Source organism: Osmerus mordax, chromosome 12 (genome assembly GCF_038355195.1).
Source record: "Osmerus mordax isolate fOsmMor3 chromosome 12, fOsmMor3.pri, whole genome shotgun sequence".
Classification (NCBI taxonomy): Eukaryota; Metazoa; Chordata; class Actinopteri; order Osmeriformes; family Osmeridae; genus Osmerus; species Osmerus mordax.
In genome coordinates this window covers 1544562-1565383 of record NC_090061.1, presented here as the reverse complement: position 1 = coordinate 1565383, position 20822 = coordinate 1544562, and the positions used below count along the sequence as shown (strand labels likewise).

At 45.1% G+C, this 20822-nt stretch overlaps 1 protein-coding gene across 1 annotated transcript; it reads left to right on the top strand.

Annotated features, from left to right (window-relative positions):
* Positions 1 to 459: 459 nt before the first annotated feature.
* On the top strand, positions 460 to 4978 carry LOC136953983 (alcohol dehydrogenase class-3). Its single transcript, XM_067247490.1, has 9 exons — positions 460 to 545; positions 1794 to 1895; positions 2370 to 2511; positions 2844 to 2931; positions 3083 to 3302; positions 3474 to 3734; positions 3971 to 4106; positions 4558 to 4693; positions 4797 to 4978. Exons 1-9 carry the CDS (start codon positions 528 to 530, stop codon positions 4819 to 4821), a joined length of 1128 nt encoding a protein of 375 aa, XP_067103591.1. The 5' UTR covers positions 460 to 527; the 3' UTR covers positions 4822 to 4978.
* Positions 4979 to 20822: the final 15844 nt, after the last annotated feature.

The following is a 20822-nucleotide window of genomic DNA, read 5'->3' as shown; positions in this document are numbered from 1 at the left end:
GCTCAGCCACCTGACTCCCTACGCGGTTTTCAGAGATACAATTATCCTGATAGTTACGTGACTCCCACCAAAATTAAATGGAGGCGAAATTCGCCTCAAAGTGTACATTGACTGCTTCACAGCAAACTAGCTACTAAGCCTTAGCTTAAGTACAGTCATCGTTGCTTGCAGCCTAGCGTAGTACTGTGGCGTAACTGGGAACGTCACCAGCAGATGGTGCTATGACTGCGATTTGTTCTCTGGGCATTCCCTGTTCTCTTTTTTGTTATGCATTCGTTCCGCAGCAGATTTACCCATTGCATGCAGTAGCCTATATAAATCTATGCATGCTGGATTTAAACGAATTATATGACGACAACCGTTGCATTTTGCATTGATTTAAGAGCGTCTGCTAAAAAAATGACTAAATGTAAATTTAACTGGCATTTGATCGCGGCGTGTCTGATTGGTCGCCGTTTTTGATTGGTCTATTTCAGAGCCACTTCTTTTGCACCTTCCCACCCCTTTCTCTTACGTCTGCAGACCGAATGGAGACTGCTGGAAAAGTAAGTTGCCAGCTTTTTATCATAAATACGCGGATTACTCTTTATTTGCAATGTTTGACGGCAGCACCGTGTGCTCTGATAACTACTTCGGATTCAAGTTTTAACCTTGTAACTATTTTGTGTTTTTTTGCATTCATTCGCTATGAACGATGACATACACCTCTTGCACAATCACCGATAAATACCGTTGGCTAGCGGGATTGTACAGATTTGGGTTTCAAGGACTACAAAGAAACATTGTAGCAGTTTCTGCAGCAAGAGTTCCACTTTTGGAAGCATTAGCAACAGTTTTAGCAGTTAAAAACTGGTTTTACGCCTCCTGTTAAGAAACCATTTGAGCGAGGTGTTTATGATTTAGCCAACGACTTCTAATGAAGTAAATGAACGCTACGTAACCAATAAGTAATCAGACCGTTTTCGTCAAAAGCGCTATGTAGAGTTGGCTAACGGAAACCAGTACTGTCATAATGTAGACCCAACTGTTTCAAATGGGGGGACACTGTGCAGACAAGAACTCTCTCAAGGAGGGAGTTCCGGTTTAGAGGGGTCTGAGGAGAGAGTGCTGCAGTTGTAGCCTGGTCCTACCCAGACCCTAGTACATTTAATTTGTATAGAAGGTCTGGGATCGCTCCATTGACAAGCGTTAACTTCCTTGAAGGCGGGTACTCTGTTGAAGTTTAAAACTATTGGATCTGCCCAGAGCCACTCTGATCTGCCATAACCAATCGCTAGCGTTCGCCTTAGCCAACTCCTTCACCACTACTGTAACGGAGCTAGCTGTCGTAGCTGGAAAATCAAACTTTTCCAGAACCCCGTGGGGAGGAGGGCCACAACATCATGGCCACCAACAAAACTTAGCAAAGATGGTTCTTGCTCCGGCTTTAAATTTTCGATATTCGGCAGCGTTGCCACAACGGGCCGAATGAATGGCTTCGCTCGCATCTTTCTCCGCTGCCATTACTGAACTACAACTCAAACTAGCACACAACATCAACGTCATCGTTCTCAGCCACTCCCTCTGTTCGCTGATAGGCCCTACAAAAAAATATTTGAGAAAACCGACTTATGTATCGAATTCCCAGACCTAGTACAGAAGCACAATCAAAATTGAGCGGAAGTACGTAGGAAGGCAGATTCAGGCTACTGCAGTTGGCCCTTTCTCAAGAATCTCCCTTCCAAAGTGCACGGATAACCTCTCCAATGTTCTGGTGTGTGTACTGATAGTTTATCCTACTATCTGTGTTTCAGGTGATCAAGTGCAAGGCAGCTGTAGCCTGGGAAGTAGGGAAGCCTCTATCCATCGAGGAGGTGGAGGTGGCTCCACCCAAGTCCCATGAAGTACGCATTAAGGTAAACCAACCCTCCTCAAAACGTCTCACATTGGTGCGACTTTACCCGGCCTCTTCGACTGCTGAGAAACTCACTGTAGCTGTAACTCTGTTAGCGTCTGATAAATGACTAAATGTAACCAACTGAAGAAGCTGGTCTCTTCAGGTGTCGGCTCTGTTTTTTGTTTTTTTTTTCAAAATATTTTTACAACCTTGACAACTTTTTCTGTTCGAGGGAATGAACTACTAGGCTATCGACCAGAGCTGACCAAAACAGATAACCTAGCCATCTGAAAGGACAAAGTTCTGTTCAGGATCATATTAACGCAGTGTAAAGCCAGGAGGTCAGACGAAGGCCAGTGTAGACGGACACCTTCTCGTCAATCACTGCTACTAATATTCTTGTTCTGCGCTGTTGCCTTACTACATATAAAAGCATCCATGGGTCTCCTGAAAGGCGCTATGTGGATTAAAGTTATTGTTGTGTGTTCCTCAGATCTTCGCCACAGGTGTGTGTCACACTGACTCGTACACGCTGAGTGGCAGTGACCCCGAGGGCCTGTTCCCCGTCATCTTGGGGCATGAGGGTGCCGGCACGGTCGAGAGCGTCGGAGAAGGGGTCACCAAGTTCAAACCAGGTGAGGAAATAACGTGAGTTATTAAAACATCAGAAAACATCTGAAGATGATTATAAGCAGAAGGCGGGTTAAAGTTGCACTTTTACCCTTGTGTTATCTTCGGGTCGTTCTGACCCATCAGTCATTGTGACCCACCGTCGTATTGCGACAACTTTACTGCATACAGAAACAAAGTGAAGCATTTTCTTTTAACCGTTGGGCTGTCTCAGACCCCCCACATTGCGAAGGTTAAAATAAAATGTTTTTGTATTGTGGTAAAATTGGGTAAACACAACGATGGTTTGTTATGAACCTTTGGGCACAAGGGTTAAACAATCGCATCTTTTTTTCAGGTGATGCTGTGATCCCACTGTATGTGCCCCAGTGTGGTGAATGCAAATTTTGCAAAAACCCCAAGACCAACCTTTGCCAGAAAATCAGGTAGAAAAAACACAAGCTTGCAGTTGTCAACCCCCAATCAATCGCACCTTCCCAGACATCAGCCAAAAGAATGCAAAGACATCTGTGTTCCATCACAACTGATTGGAGCTGTGCTTCAGTTCAACCTCCTCCACCACCTCTTCTCACCCAGGATCACCCAGGGCCAGGGCCTGATGCCCGACGGCACATCCCGCTTCTCCTGCAAGGGCAAGCAGCTCTTCCACTTCATGGGCTGCAGCTCGTTCTCAGAGTACACGGTGGTGGCCGACATCTCTGTGGCCAAGGTGGACCAGAAGGCCCCCCTGGACAAGGTCTGTCTGCTGGGCTGTGGCATCTCCACAGGCTACGGTGCTGCTCTCAACACCGCCAACGTGGGTCAAAGGTCATATCGTGTCTGGCTGCAAGCGATGGTTCCCAACCCATTGTGTGTGTGTCTGTGTTAATAAAGCATGAAATCCTGTGTATCTGGTGCTAACTAGAGTACAAAAAAGGCAGTACTCTTTGGTTGTAGTAGGGGTTTTGATGTGTCATATCCTGTTCAGGTTGAGCCTGGGTCCATCTGTGCTGTTTTCGGCCTTGGCGCCGTGGGGATGGCTGTGATTATGGGCTGCCAGGTTTCTGGAGCAACCAGGATCATCGGAGTGGACGTCAACCCTGACAAGTTTGAGAAAGCCAAGGAGTTTGGAGCCACTGAGTTTGTGAACCCTAAGGAGCACAGCAGGCCCATCCAGGAGGTCCTAGTGGAGATGACTGACGGGGGGGTGGACTACTCGTTCGAGTGCGTCGGCAATGTTGGCCTCATGGTAAGCGTGACGTCTTCAAGTGAACGACTCCTGGTTTGTGCTTTGGTTTGTGTGTGCTCACTGTGCCAGCCGACACACATTAGGAAACCTGAATGTTTTCTCAGGCCTCCTTATGTAACATGGCTGTCGCTCCGTCCCAGCCACCAGAGGACACTGTTGCCAAGGAAGAGAGTTGTTGCTTGGTGGAGGTGGGGGAGCCAATGCTTTCTAAGTGCTCAGTGGTGTTGTTGTTCCAGAGAGCTGCCCTGGAGGCGTGTCATAAAGGCTGGGGGGAGAGTGTGATCATCGGGGTGGCAGCGGCGGGCCAGGAGATCTCCACACGCCCCTTCCAGCTGGTGACTGGGAGAGTCTGGAGGGGAACTGCCTTCGGAGGTAAATAGACAGGTTTTAACCCTTGTGTTATCTTCGGGTCACTCTGACCCATCAGTCATTGTGACCCACCGTCGTATTGCGACAAATTTACCTCATACAAAAACAAAGTGAAGCATTTTCTTTTAACTGTCGGGCTGTCTCAGACCCCCCACATTGGAATGGTTAAAAGAAAATTATTTGTATTTGTTTTTGTATTGGGTAAAATTTACCTCATACAAAAACAAAGTGAAGCATTTTCTTTTAACTGTCGGGCTGTCTCAGACCCCCCACATTGGAATGGTTAAAAGAAAATTATTTGTATTTGTTTTTGTATTGGGTAAAATTGGGTAAACACAACGATGGTTCGTTATGAACCTTTGGGTCATGTGACGCGAAGGCAGCACGAGGGTTAAAGAAGTGGGTTGGGGAGGGACAGTGGTAGATGATTGACACAGTCTGCTTCCTGCTGCAGGCTGGTCTGTGGACAGCGTGCCCAAGCTAGTGGAGGACTACATGAACAAGAAGCTGAAAGTGGATGAGTTTGTGAGCCACAATCTTCCGTTTGAGCAGATCAATGAGGCCTTCGACCTGATGCATGCTGGGAAAAGGTAAGTCGGGATTCCTAGACGTATCATGACTGCTACGAAAAACAAGAATTTTTTAATCGACACAAGTGTTTAGGGGAACACTCATTTTGCTTTTCATTAACAGTATCCGCACTGTGCTGAAGTTCTGAGGAGACGTCCTACGAAGGGTTCTCGCCCGCCTCCAGCCTTGGATCAGAATCACAGATCTAGCACTTAAATCTTCTGCACTTAATGTGAGCTATCTGTTTCATAATTTAGACTGCAAGTGTAGAATTTCAACTTCAATCAATAAAATGTGTTAGTGTTTTTTCTTTGTAGTGGTTTCCACTGCAGTGGAGTGTTTCTTCATATGATGCATAGCATATCACAACAGTCTGGGTTCAGAAATATGCTTCATGATAAATTACTGCACCTCATCTATTATTAAAACATTGAATCTGTTTAAATATTCCTCTTGTAATGCATGATTAATTATAAAACTACAAGTTTTCAATGCCTGTCCAGTTCGACCATGGATTATTTTATAAATCAAGGCTTATTTGTGCTTGGACATGTAAACCTAGCATATGGAGCAGAACCATAAAGTGTGTTAATAGTGACACACTAAAAGTGAAGCTCAAATGCACTTGGACAGGATCGCAGAATACTGCCATAGTATTACCTCAAACACCTCCACTCACTCAGTCCTCTTGACGACACTCAAACCTGTATATCTACACACTTCAAGACTAAAGGTCACCACGAAGCACATTGTAAAAGAGACGCATGAATCGATTACCACGAAAATGTCATTTAAATAATTCGATGAATTAATTACCCAATATCCATGTGTGATGTCAAATTAGGGCACGATCTACAGCTTCGAACTTGTTGCTTCCCTTTTAAACGTTATTTTTTTTTAATATTTTCTTGGTGGACTAATGGTGGACTAATGTGATCTTGTAATCATCATTATTAGGCGTTTGATAGAGGTATGGGTGAATGACCTGTGAGTATCAGATCGAGACTCAGGTGGAGAGAGGGCTTTCATTCCTCGCAACAAATAATTGGATGAAAATGTTCGACTATGTTAAGGTAATCGAAGGTCACTAAACATCACGCTATCACGTCACGGCCGAGTAAAGGTCAAGTCAACAAACCTGTCGATGGATACATCAGTCTAAACCTCTGCTAAACCAACAGGCCGATCGTCCCGTTGTAAGCCTTGACTCAGCAGCGTTCAGAGTGCCATGTCGGTCGCGACCGCCGAGTGCTTTACAATTCTCTGGGTAATGAAGGCACCTCATGCTATGAATTCATTCATGGTTCATCTTGTGATTTTATTAATGCATGAAGACTTGCTGGGCGGACCGACTCGTCCCACCCCGAGAACCACAAGATTAATGGGTTTCCCCCCCAAACAGCATCAGTTAGCCAGAGCTATCTGGTATTTGTCTTTACAAGATTGTATCGACTTTTGGGAGATCATGCAGAAAATGAACTGTCATGGACACGATGGCTTTCTGAAGGAACGCTGATAATAGCTAAGGACTGGGCAGACAGAAACAAGCCTACACGGTTAACAGAATTAATAGCGACTAGGCAGGGAAGTCGAAGCACGTCTCTCGCCCTGGTCTCTGTTCAAGAGTGGTTCTTTAATACATCTTGTAATATGGAAATCTGAGCAGAGTTGTTAGTGTGGAAGTTTGGTTAGCAATTTACAACTTCATATCATATGATGTCGTTCTTGTGTTTGCGTGGACGAAACAATAGTCTCATAATTCTTTTTTCTTTGCGTGTGGTGTGGAAATTTGAAACTGAAGGAGAAAGAGAGGGCCCTGCCTTTGTTCTGTGTAAAAGGGTACTTAGAGTCAGATTAGCATCTGAGACTAGAGAGACTACATTTCAAGGAGTTATTTTCTTCATCTAGATTTTTTAAATTATTTTACTTTGGAGCCATTACATTTCCTCAAGGACATCAGACAAAAGGAAAAGAAAGAGGAAAAAATATATAATAGTTTAGCCCTATTTACATAATCATCTATTTTGTGCATTGGGTATGCATCTTTCCTCAAAATGCGACCTTTTTCCAAAAAAATAGCTTTTTAAGTAGGGTGAATAATGGATTTTCATATTTCAGACACAATAAGACCTTCATGTTGTGTCTCTAAACTTGGAATAATTTGGCTGGAAATTGCAATATGGAGATTGTATTTGCTTTGACCAAAATAAACAGCAAGGCCTCCTCCTGTAGTACTTTATAAAGCTGATCTGGAACTAATCATATCTGTCCTCCAAAAAGTCTTGTGCACACATGTAGACACACCTGCTTAAATTCCTCTCTAAGCCCAGCCTTTCTGACACCAAAGCGATTCCCCCCTCTCATCAACTTGTAACTTTTGCTCAATTCTGAGAATCTAGTCACAGTGAGTTCCCAGAAGTCACACCACCCGCCATTTTTGGGGGCAATTTCAAAGACACAGATTAGACCGAGGCAGCAAAGGAGCGCTGGGAGAGACAGATGGGAGTAAGGAGAAAGGCAGTGAGGGGAATGATTGCCCCAGGAAGATAATTGTGCCTGGAGAAGCATCAAGCAAAGGAACCCTAGGAATTGTATCAGTACATCCTTTTAAAGCAGCCCCTCTTTAGGGTGAAATATTACAACAAGCAAAGTGCAGGTGGGAGGAAGACGATGTTATTGCCAGGTATCCTCACACACGCGATAAACTGCCAGCTTTCCCCACCCTTGATGGTGTTTGTGTTCCCTCCTCAGCGGAGGCAAAGGTAAACACCCGTCCCTGGGCTTTCAAAATCAATTTAGGCCTCCCGTCTCTGCGGACCGGGCCTGTGGCGCAGCTCCGTGCTGGGGCCTGGAGGAGAGCACAGGGTTTCCCCTCCTCGTGTCCTCACACACACACACACACACACACACACGTATGCCTCAGGTTCTCCTCTTTCCCTGCTCCTGGGAGAGACCAGTGTTGACACTGTACATTTTAAGTGGGTTTCACCCATGTCAGAGCCCTACATACTAACCCCAACGGTTAATTACTGTGTAGTTGCCACTCAATATGCTATGATAATATATTTAATATTTTATTATTATTGCCCTCAGGGTGTAAACACTTCACGGTATGCACACAGTGATTACATGTTCATTAAAGAAGCTGATGGCTTTGGACTGGAGTCCACATGCAGCTCCACACTGGCAACAGAAGAACTGCAGGTGAGCCGTTCTCTTGTGAACATCTCTAAAGGAGTATTTATGCACTGCTCAGTCTTGCTGCAACAAATGAACCCAGCTTGGGCCCATTCATATGCAATTAGAGAACCGGAAAGGATAAACTTGTGACAATGTGCATGCCCCTGCCTGGTAAATCCACTTCCTGGCTAGCTTTCTTTCATGTAATTTATTTTCAGGCGGTCGTTTTTGTTGCTGGAAGCCCCTATGCATAAACAGAGCCTGGTGTTGATTCAGTTACAACACATCCTCCACTGCACTTCAGAAGGCTCAGAAAGTATATTTTGAGGAGTTTAATTTAGATGTACACAAATGCATCATTCACCAAAACAAATATTTACATTTGGTTAAAAAAAAAGAAAATTGGGTCAATGGTAAGAGATTTGATCCCTCAAATTATAGGTGTCTGATGAAAACAATGGGAACCCGTCAAGTTCTCACGGTTCCCAGAAGGTTCTGCGGTGTACACGGCTGCTGCTGATTGGTTATTCATATGCACGCCAGGCTCATCTGGCTGCGTTCCCTCTTCACCTGAAGAAGAATCCCTTCCCGTCCCATCCTGGCTGCGGTGACAGGTACGCACAAAACACCAACCCCCATAATCCCTAGCAGTGTCTCCTTCTGATGTCATCTCCTCCCAGGGATGAGCCTCAATGCCCTCTGGGCTTGTGATAAGCCCTGAGTCTTAGAACAGCGCGCTTCCTTAAGTTTCACACTCCTGGATCTAACAGAAGTATCAGCTGCAGACACTCCTTTACTTATTTATAGCCTGAATAAACCCTTGGCAATTAGTTACCCTGCGAAGGGAAGAACCGCAGGAGAGCCAGTGAAAAGAGTAAAAGACAAGACCATATATCAAGCAGCATCGCACATTAAATCAATTGGGCACGCTTTAAAACATTCTTTCTGGAGCTGATTTATTTGCCTATTCTAAAACGGAGAGGGGCCTTATAGATCAAGGCTTGCAACATATATTTAAAATATGATTTCTGTTTCTTTCATAGGCAGCAATGGCATGAGTGAAATCAGTTGAGATGGGCGTCTTCTTTGAAACCGTTACATATGCAATATATGCCTCTTCTGCCCTGGATAGCCCCTGTCCCACTAACACATCCACGATTGGACCCAGTCCTCATGTCTCATCCAGAACACTGACTGTGCCCCAGAAACAGCTCCTCCACTCTGCCTCTCATAGGTGCTGGTGGATGTGTGGCACATGCAGTGAAGACTGAGGGATCTGAGACCAATGTTCCTAATGGATGTAAAGTCAAGGATGTTACAATGGGATTTTGTAATCAGACTCTTGTTGCGATCAATGTGAGCCTGTGTTCTGCCTCTGGTTCAGCTACTCTGTGTTTGAGCATGGTAGCACGAGAGAGAAAGAAAAGGCATGTGAAAGTGATAATGTCTCAGATATTTGGAAAATGACTGGTCTGGTTGGTGAATAAAACGGTAAAAAAAATGTTTCCATCCAAGCCAGATATTTTCAGAGATCTGTTCTCGACGATTAATGGTGGGACTGAAGAGGAAAAGGTTGTCTATTCACACTGTTGGTGCTCAGCCTAAATCACTTACTTTAGTTTTTGACCAAAGTCTTACCCAACAAACTTTCTCTGTGACTGAAGCGTTTTGAAGAACCAGATAAGGAAATCGATTAAGAGCCCAGAATTTCCAAACAAAAGGACAGCCAAGTAAACAGCTATCGAAAGCGAAGTCACAAAACAAAGCAAGGTGCAGAATCCAGTTTGAAGATGAATTAAACCATCAACAGTGTCCAAACACAACATCTACTCGGTAGGCATGTATGTACTTCATTGATCCCCAAGGGGAAATTGCGGAAACCATTTGAAACTGCTCAAAAAAACGGCTTCCCAGCAACTGCAGGCTTCTTGTTTCATGGACATGCCTGTGAGGCCTGCAGTATGTGTCTCTCAGACAATAAAGAGAGCATACACAAGGGCTTTTCGCTTAATGAGCAACAAGCCAGCAGCATTCATACAGTAGCACCAATCTTTCGCAATTGAATGTGATTCCTTCATCCACAGTCAATACCTCAGAATCAATACTGGCCAATGCTCAAACTAACCTTGTCAGACTACACAGAGCATAAATCCTTCATGTCATGGGTGAAATATTGACCAGCAACCAGGGAAAAACAAAAACAACACAATCCACTTGATAAGCATTCTGCTCCATGCTCCCTCTCTTCCTGTCTCTCTCCATGCTCCCTCTCTTCCTGTCTCCCTCCATGCTCCCTCTCTTCCTGTCTCCCTCCATGCTCCCTCTCTTCCTGTCTCTCTCCATGCTCCTTCTCTTCCTGTCTCTCTGCATGCTCCCTCTCTTCCTGTCTCCCTCCATGCTCCCTCTCTTCCTGTCCCTCCATGCTCCCTCTCTTCCTGTCTCTCTGCATGCTCCCTCTCTTCCTGTCTCCCTCCATGCTCCCTCTCTTCCTGTCTCCCTCCATGCTCCCTCTCTTCCTGTCTCCCTCCATGCTCCTTCTCTTCCTGTCTCTCTGCATGCTCCCTCTCTTCCTGTCTCCCTCCATGCTCCCTCTCTTCCTGTCTCCCTCCATGCTCCCTCTCTTCCTGTCTCTCTGCATGCTCCCTCTCTTCCTGTCTCCCTCCATGCTCCCTCTCTTCCTGTCTCCCTCCATGCTCCCTCTCTTCCTGTCTCCCTCCATGCTCCCTCTCTTCCTGTCTCTCTCCATGCTCCCTCTCTTCCTGTCTCCCTCCATGCTCTCTCTCTCCTGCCTTTTCTCCTCATCCCTCTCTCTCCATCTCCTGCTCTATCTATCCCCTCGCACCTCCACGGTTTCATGATTTCTTCCATGGTCATCATCTAACACGAAACGCCACAGTGATTTCATCCTCCTTCAGTCCCTCCACTCACGTCCTGGAAAACAGGATTATTTGCATACCTCTGGAGGTGTCGCCACTAAGCTTGGTGTGGGTTACATGTGTAAAATATTTCCCTCATTGCACTTTTAATCAGTCAGCAGATAGGGGCGGGATGCTCCGTAAAAAAAAATTAAGGGATACAAAAAAAGTTAATGAGGTTTTTCCTGCACTATACCTCTGGAGGCAGGAGTCCACTTAACTGGAATGTCATCATCCAGGAATTTAATGGGCACTGTTGTTTTGCTGTGCTATCAATTCATACTTTAATTGCACCCACAAGAAGAGAGACAAAACAACAGCATGTGTGACGGGCTACTTTCTACTTTTCATCTAGTTCTTGTCCTGCTCACACAAGCAAAGGAGGGGCGAAAATGACAGCTTATCGAACAACATATTCTACATTAAACCGTAAAGCATTTGTCTATAAGTGTGAGTGTATATTGCTAACTTCAGAACTAGTGCGGAAACACATTAATTCTGAAAGAGACAGCGCATAAGCTAGCCCCCCTTTCGGTAGTGTATGTTTTTACTGTACAAGTAATTTAAATCCAGCGCCCCGGGCAATCCATCACAAGGATAGCAATCTAAACTCACCCCTCTGCACCACAATGGCCCTCTGATCATCACGAGTTACACCTACTCACACTCACCCATCTGCTAATGCAAGATGCAAAGAAACATGGAAGAATGAAGCATAATCATCTGACACATCACTTGTTTGGATGAGAAGCGCTGAGCTCATATCATTGGTCCGGCAGTGTGGAGGATGTATGGCTGGCGCTGGGATCCCAGACTGCAGGGAGGAGAGCTGGATCTGGGCCAGATAATGTCAGTCAAGAGCCCCTGTCCTGGTCCGCCCTGGCTAGTGTGTCGTGGAACAAATTGCACTGGAAGTGATAAATAGCATCCAGCACTGAATGAGTTTGATCACATAGACCTTCAGGTAGTCTGGTTGTCTTTTTTATTTGATTGTATATGGTGCGGATGATGTTGCCAAGAAGAGGGATATATTTTGTGAGATATTTTGTGCCAGAAAGGAGCACATCATAAGTTAATGTCTTTAACACAGAATCCATTAATTCGACCATCAAAATGCTCCTTTTTTAGTTTTTGTTCATACATTTTTTAAGTTTGCTTTAAAACAAAAAACTATAAAAACCAGCGATACCAATAACTCAAAATGCAGCTGCCATTTGTTTTTTGGAGGCCATTTTCACAAACACATTTAGTTATTGTTTACCTTTGTTCTAATGCACAGGAGTCTGACTCTCTGCTAAAGGAAATGAACTGTGGGGAAACCGGCCTCATCTGTGCTGCACCTTTTAATTGACTTCAGCAGATGAGTAGAGGCGGGGCCAACACCAGGTGCATACTAAAAATAGAACTCTCTCATTGGACTCCCTACCAGGAAGCAACTCCTCATGCATTATGCATACATGCTAATGGTGGACAAGGAAATGGATGACTTGAAAGGGCACCTGTGGTTTGGCTCTTACAGAAGCAGGCAATGGGGAAATGTATTTGATTCGAAATGCATCATTTACTAAACTTCTGGGTTGACAGTTAGATCTCAGGTATTTTATGGCTCCGGTATGATTGCAGATTGATTGGTTGATTAATCGATATGTCGATTGATTACATACAAATTAGTACATAAATTATACAAATCATCAATGTGAAGTGTGTTATCACACAAACGTTTTGGAAGCACTGAATAAATCCAGACAAACTAGTCATATTAATGATAATTATGTAAAACTGAATCTTTGCATCTAACAATCCTTTCTCACATTTAACCAATTATTATATTCCATCAAACATCTTTCGTTTTTTTCTTATGTTTGTTTCATTTTTCTATACTACAGCATCTAATGTGTCCAATAGTTCCTTGGTATTCTCATGAGGAGAGAAGAGAATAGCCATGCAGCTCTCAGCCTTTCACTGTCGACTTTAATCTGAATCCTCTGGAGTACTTTAGGTTCTCTGTCACGTATTGAAATCAGAAGGCCCTGCAATCCTCCGCTCCACGTTCCGCAGATAAACATCTCAATCCTGTCGCCTTTCAGCAATGTGCATGCTTCAGTAGAAAGCCATTTGTTATCTCCCCTTCCCACAACTTAGGTGACCACATGATATAGCTACCATGATTCAATATCCATAGAACTGAAGTGCCTGGGGGGGTAAGAAGAAAGGATTCACCAGCGCTGAGAGATAATCCCTATCATGCTGAACTCATCCCATCATTACAATGATATCAGAAATTAAGGCTTTCAACAAGGGTTTTGGGTGAGCTGGGGTCCTTTGGTGGAAAATGGAGGTTTGTGTGTGTGGGTGGATGTGTGTGTGTCCGTCTGTATGTGTGTGTTTATGATGGTCTATCTGTGTGTCTTATTCCAGTGTAACCTGAGGGGCGCTAGGTCCAGAGACAGCAACATCAGCACAGAGGACAGGGTTTGATGGAACGACTGCCATGCTGTTTCTGAGTAGCTCTTTAATCTGCTTAAGTGACACCACCAAGCTTCCACTGAGGTCCATCTGGGATTCCCTCTCCCTGCTCACCACTGACCCCTGAGAGGTCCATCTGGGATTCCCTCTCCCTGCTCACCACTGACCCCTGAGAGGTCCATCTGGGATTCCCTCTCCCTGCTCACCACTGACCCCTGAGAGGTCCATCTGGGATTCCCTCTCCCTGCTCACCACTGACCCCTGAGAGGTCCATCTGGGATTCCCTCTACCTGCTCACCACTGACCCCTGAGAGGTCCATCTGGGATTCCCTCTACCTGCTCACCACTGACCCCTGAGAGGTCCATCTGGGATTCCCTCTCCCTGCTCACCACTGACCCCTGAGAGGTCCATCTGGGATTCCCTCTCCCTGCTCACCACTGACCCCATCGCAGAGCGGGCAGAGAGGTTTCAGAAGTCAGGCGAGGTCTTCGTGTGAGGGACACACAGCAGGAGGACTCACAGGACTGAACACAAACATTCTCTATTCACACACCCGCTGGTAGCTGTCTCTCTCTAACTGAACTGAAGACAGGAAGATCCTCAGACATCCCCACCTCTGCTCTCCAGGATGACAGGCTCTGGTGTTTGGAACTCTGAGTGATGTCACACAGTCCTGCTCGACAACCAGGGTAACTCTCCGCACTCTCTGCCTCGGCGCATCGTGTGAGCTGGCCTTCTGTCTAGGTTCTACACAGGCCGGGTCTACCAGAGAGACGTTCTAGTCCGGCGTCTGAGAACACAACTTGATAGAAAGTGACAGAGGGTGTCTGTGTATTCCTGACCAGCAGCCTGCTGTGACTGTTAGCCCTGGAGCTGGGATGCTCGTGGATGTGGCTGACAGGTCAGGAGTCCGGCTCTGATCGAGAGGATCTGGGTGTTATGAGGTCCCCTTTGTAAACAGTGGCCAGCCAGAGAGAGAGAGGAGGATGGGGCGGGCGAGCCTTAGCAGGAGGGTAATTGCAGTGCTCACGCTGCACACAGCATGTAATGTGACCTGGGAGGCTAGCTAACCATCACCTGGCCAGGCACAGGAGGATTTATGTTGGACAGGGAACCTGAGTTGGGGATGAAAAATGGTTCATTGTCATGTAGATTGATCCCCCTGTGTGATCGATTACATTACTGCATTACTGATTGGCTTTTCATTGTGACAAACAACATGGAGCTTGTTTGAGGTTTAATTGTTCTGCTGTTTCAGTGGATGGAAACAGAAACAACAACAAAAATGATTATCCCTTTGTGTACGGCTACATTTTACTCCCCCCCATCTACTAGTGTTTGTTGTTGAAATGATCCTTTTGTGTATTTACAGTTTTTATTTTTTTTATTTTTCTCTTAACTGTGAGCATACTTGCAAGTTTTAAAATGACTAGTGTTGTGAGCGACGTATGCTCTTCACAACATTATTTCTCCCACTAAATATCTGGCTGGCTCATAAATACATTTAATAACAATATAAATATCCAGGGAAATACCAGACACACTGCACTGGCACTCCATCAAGAAGGCCACTTCTTGTGGTGCAGGAAATTACATCATCTGTATCTCCTTTGTTCTAGCTGACTAGGGGCGTCTAATGCTAACCCTGTTAGAGCCCCGTAGCAGCACTGTGTGGCTGTGTACACAGCCCCAGGACAAGCACCCGGGAAGGTGACGATGGACCCTGGAGAGCAGGACCGCGAAGACAGGCTGTGGATCTGAAGCAGGGCAGACACACAGTGGATGGAGAGACAGAGAGATGAGAGGAGGTCGAACGAGACACCAGAGAGCTCATACACTGAGTGTGACTGGAGGGGAGCTTTCTGATATCCACAGGGATTGTGTGTTTGTGTACTTGCATGTGTGTGTGCTCGCAAGCTAGTGTGTACATGTGTGTGCTTATGTCTGTGTGTGTGTGTGTGCAAATAAGAGTGTGTGCATGTGTGTCTGTGCAAATAAAAGAATGTGTGTGTGCATGAGTTTGTGTGTGTGTGTATTTGTGTGTGCATGCATGCGTGCTTCTTCGCTCCCCTACATGGATTGTAAAGTATCAGGTCGTGTGGGCATGCCTCTGCTTCTCTGAGCACGCTGAGGTGATGGAAAGGAAAAGTTGGGACGCAGTTTAGGAGATGTGATGATGAGTCACATGGTTTCAGATAAATCATGTCACACTGTTTGCCAAATGGGGCATCCAATTGTTCGCTCATGTTTCAAATGTCATGTGAAAAATTGAGAAGCACTGTTTTATTGACTACAGGGGAACATTCATAATATATCAACTCTGTGAATAACCATAAAAAAAAAAAAAAAGATTTGTTTCTGTTGATAAATCTCACCGCTGGACAACCGGACTTCCAACTAACAGCACAACAACCCACAGGTCCGATCCTACGTGAAGTAGTTTTGCTGTGGCAGCGCCTCAGCATTCACCTTTTACCTGCGGGACTGTCCTCTTCTCTGAGAGCCCTGACACCTTGTTAGGGACCCACTTAAGAGTTGTGCAAAGCCTGCAACACTGTCACACACTCCCCGTCTGTCTGGGAATCCTCAGAAACCACCTCCAACCAGCACTGACACTTTCCCTCCTCAAGCTGCCCCGGAGAAGATACAAGCCTGCTCTCCCCTCCTCCTGGGACCCAAGTGGAAGATCACAGAGGGCGCAGTTCCTTCGAGCACCAGCAGGGCGCACTGTTGCGTTTCTCTGCCTCTTCCCAAGTAGGCCATGGGGGATATCGGTTATAAAATGTTGTAGATCTTTCCCCGTGGCTTGATTCACGGGTGTGGGCGGTACGACACCTGGACAGACTAAGGTCAAAGGTCGGCACTTTGCTCTGTTAACAGACTTACCATAGACCTGTGTCAACAGGCCATCTCATCCAGGAGACAGAGATGGAGAGAGAGAGAGAGAGAGAGAAGGAGGAAGAATGAAAGAGAGAGGGAGGGAGGGATGAGGAAAGAGAAGGAGAGGGAGGGAGGGGGAGAGAGATATTGGAGCTCATGGTGCAGAAGAGAGAGAGACAGGCAGGAGGAGAGGGAGAGGAGGACAGAGAGGAGAGGGAGAGAGAGGGAGACGAGGAGAGAGACGAGAGGGAGAGGAGAGGGAAAGAGAGGGAGAGGAGAGGGAAAGAGAGATGAGGAGAGATAGGAGAGGGAGAGAGAGGGAGAGAGAGTCGAGAGGGAGAGAGGAGAGGGAGAGAGAGGGAGAGGGAGAGAGAGGGAGAGAGAGTCGAGAGGGAGAGAGGAGAGGGAGAGAGAGAGAGGTGGTGGAGCTCAGGATGCAGCAAGCCTTTTCTCCTCAAGCGGACATGAAGGACAAGGCTCCTCTGACTCGCTCTTATGAAACGTTGCACCCGCGTGTTTCATACCGTGAGCTCTGGGAGATGCAGGGAGAGGCTGTTCCCCCTCGTCTGCAGCTCCCACAGAGGACACATCCACTCTTCATCACCCAACACATCACCCTGGGAACTGGTGACCAAGTGGAATAACAGGAGATAAAGAAAAGATGCTTATTCTTCTGCTGACTAGTACAACCATTGCAGCGCCCTGACACTGTCTCAATATTGAAGGCGATAAATAAAATTGATTCATTTGACTTGTATTAGTATTATTACTCTATTTATTTTGAAAGGTTCCGTTAGAGATGGGTTAGAAAGCGTCCAACCATTGATTAAAAGGGTTTGAGGGGAAAAAAGAACAAACAAATAATGTAAAGGCATCAACAACAACCAGGAGAACAAACAACATCTCTGGTTGTGTGTGATCAGTCTTCAAACACATGAAGGAGTTTGCTGCATGGGTCTACGGACGCAAAATACACTAATTATATTGCAGGTTCACCTCATGGATTGCCACAACAATTATCCTAAAATAAACAAACTAACAAATCACTCATAACCACTTGAGAATAAATCACAGTCTGACCACACTCAAGTGGTTAGTGGTGTTATGGTTATGTTTTGGAGCCTTTAGTGCAGGCTTTGAAATAATTCCAAGAAAATGTTCCAAAGTCATCGTAATTTGTCATGTCATTTCAAAGCTGGAAAAGAAAAAACCTTTTAAAACATTACTTTAACAGAGTACCTCATGTGATAAATGCATTTTCACTCAGCATCAATTTGTCAAATAATTTCAAAGGAACCCTACATAAAAAAAGAAATGTATTATGTAATTAGTTAAAAACATCCACCAGCAAGTGGATCCTGTCTGAGGAACAATATGGCACACTCATCACAAGTATGCATTTCCTAGATTTGCTGCACACAGCTTTCACCACTTTAAACACACTCAGAGTTCTTGGTGGGTAAGGAGTTGTGCACCAAGAAGAAAACAATTTGATCTCATACCTGGTTCAGACATGCCTTAATTATGGTGATTACTGAATGTTAGCTTTTACAGTTTTTACCTCAGCACTTTGCTATTTAGATACCATTACTTGATCACTGCCACCAGTTAATCCAGACAGCCAACTGATTTCCTTTTAGTCAATTAGATTAATCAATTACTGTCAGTGTTTAAATCTCTTTATCTGATGCAGGTAACCATGGTAAACATGAGCAATACAACACATATCGATGCATGTTCTCAACCCATGGCACGAAAAGATCAAACCATTGCATTCCTCCATGCAAATAAACACACCTATATCCATTTGATACTGTATCCTTCATTTTCTGCTGATGTAAGAGCTGAGGGAGAAAGGGTTGGTGAGGGGGAGGGAGAGAGGGTTGGTGAGGGGGGAGGGAGAGAGGGTTGGTAAAGGGGAGGGAGAGAGGGTTGGTGAGGGGGAGGGAGAGAGGGTTGGTGAGGGGGAGGGAGAGAGGGTTGGTGAGGGGGAGGAAGAAAGGTTGGTGAGGGGGAGGGAGAGAGGGTTGGTGAGGGGGAGGGAGAGAGGGTTGGTGAGGGGGAGGGAGAGAGGGTTGGTGAGGGGGAGGGAGAGAGGGTTGGTGAGGGGGTTGGCAGGTGTGTTAGATGGGTCCAGAAAGCACATATGACATAGAGCTGATAAGTGACACGATTACATATTTTTAGACACAGGTTCATACACACACCTGTGTACATTTTACACAGACGCACGCACACACACATACATTTCCCGCTCACATGCACACCCACACACACAGAAACGACGCACCACTGAACCATAGACGTTGTTGGTAGTAATAACACAATTGGACGGCTGGGATGAGAAAATATACAGCTGCATTATTTTTTCAATTACATGTACGCGGCTCTCATCCGTTTTATAAGGTCAAAGGTCAGACCTCAGAGGAAGGCCCACATCATCACAGTAACCTAGATGGAGGATGCAGCTGATGGATCAAGGTACAGGGTAGTGGTGTATTTGCATGTTAAATATCCTGGGTAGATGATCAGTGTGTATATGATGTTCATGGGAAAGCCCATGGGTGTGGAACTGAGGCCTTAAGCACGTTTCTCATGGTTACATGATACTCTGATAAAACAGCAAGATGAAGCCATGTGTTGCTGAAGTGCATCTTGGGTAAACCAGCTTCAATTGCGTTTATTTAAAAACATTTTGAGTCATTCCTTTTCATCATCAGTTGCGTCCCTTGAAACCAACGGCAGGGTTTTCTGATAGATGTCACAGATGCAAGTCAACTATACACCGACTAGTGTAAACATCAAATGATTTGGTCATTTGGATTCCTGTGGATCACATGCAAAGCCTTTATCACTGTCACATTGGAAACTGCTTTAGATCATACATTAAGATTTCACGCTTAATTTAAATTTAATTTTATAGTTGATTAAGCCATTTGATATTAAAAGCAGAAACATCCACTGCATGAAAACACAACATCCACACTGTCTTAAAACACAAAAGCATCAACTTATACTATTTTGTATTTCGATAAAAGACAAGCTGACAGACATGGGCAGTACGTTTCATGTCTTGGGCTCTTTCCCTTGTTCTTCTGCCAGCTGGTGGTGCCCCCTGCAGGCCGGGGCAGAACCGGCAACCGGAGAGCAGGAGGGAGGGAGTGGAAAACTTCTGACTTAACCTTGTAAACATGCTTCCCTATCAGTCTGGTTGGATGCAGGTCGATGGTGTGTGTGATTAGGCTCTGGAGTATATGGGTGGTGTTCAGTCACTACAAAGGTGTGTGTGTGCGTGCATGCATGCATGCATTTCTGTGTATATTATTGTGCGTGTGTGGGCATGGATGTGTTTTTGTGTCTGCATGTGTATGTGTGTGTGTTCTGGAGTGGTTTTATGGGTTATGTGTCAAGGCTTTGCAGTGTTTGTGTGTGAGTGAACTCGAGGTGTTCTTTTTAAGAGCGAAAATCTTCAAAAATAGTACACCATCTCTTGCAATCATATCACCCTCTCTCTCTCTCTCTCTCTCTCTCTCTCTTTCTCTCTCTCTCTCTCTCTGAGGTTTCCAGCACTGCGCGGGAGTCCGTCAACCCATCTTAGGTGTATCAACACCCAGACCACCAGCCAGCTCTCTCCCCACATCGTAATCAGCAGTCTGCCTGCCTCTTCCTGTCCAGTCCAGGCTCAGCTCTGACTCCTCAGGATAATCCCTATTGTGCTCATCAGAGAAACCAGCCTTTTCCAAGTTCACAAAATCAACTGTCTGGCAAAGAGTTTTACTGTTTCCTACAAGCTGCAGGTCCGCTACAGGTAAACAAACATGTTTTTGACTGATCTTGTCGTTTAACACTGGTCTCACTTGACTCCGACAGACTTCACCTTGTATCTACTCATATTGTCTAAGTCCACTAGTGTTAGGAAGACAGAGGAGCTGGAGATTTATTGATGAATAAGAATAGTCATACGGTAACGCAAGGAGAAGAGGATTTTATGTGTTAAAATTGAAAAATAATTTGGTTATGATGGAATGGCATCTTTGGGTTTAAAACACACCATCATTCTTCTCTTTGTGATCATGCTATTCATAAATTCAATAGTCTTGCTTATTCTGCATTAATGAATTCGAAGCACTAAACCACAGGACCACACATTATTCATGGCCCAAAAATAAGCTCAGACACAAGTTGTGTTTTGGCACAGCACAGAAAAACAGTCGTATTACATTATTTAACGTGGATTTAAAATTCCAAGTGTAAGCTCTCACTAATCCTTTATTATCTCTGTGGCGCTTAACTTCTCTCAATTAATGTGTGAGGATATTCAGACCACGACTGGAGGTCCCCTCCTTGTAATCAAACCTTTTGGCAATCTTATAACAACATCAGCATCTTGCCTCGATTAAAATTATACTGGATTTTGTAGTTAAAAAGACACCTAGAAGGGCAGGGTCTTGTGGCTCGCTGTGGAGATGCCAAGTGGGACTGAAAACACTTGAAAACATGCGGACCATTCTCCATTGAAGCCAGACAATTATTTGGTGATAAAGACCATTTTTAACTTGTAGGCAGGAAAATAGCACAGAGTATCACAAAAGTTGTTCTCAATTTCAAGTCTTAAAGGTTACATTTCTCAAGAGACAAAAATATAGGCTAGTGTTTCTGACTTGTACAGAACAGTCACACTTGCTCTTCAGGTGTGGAGTTGCTTTC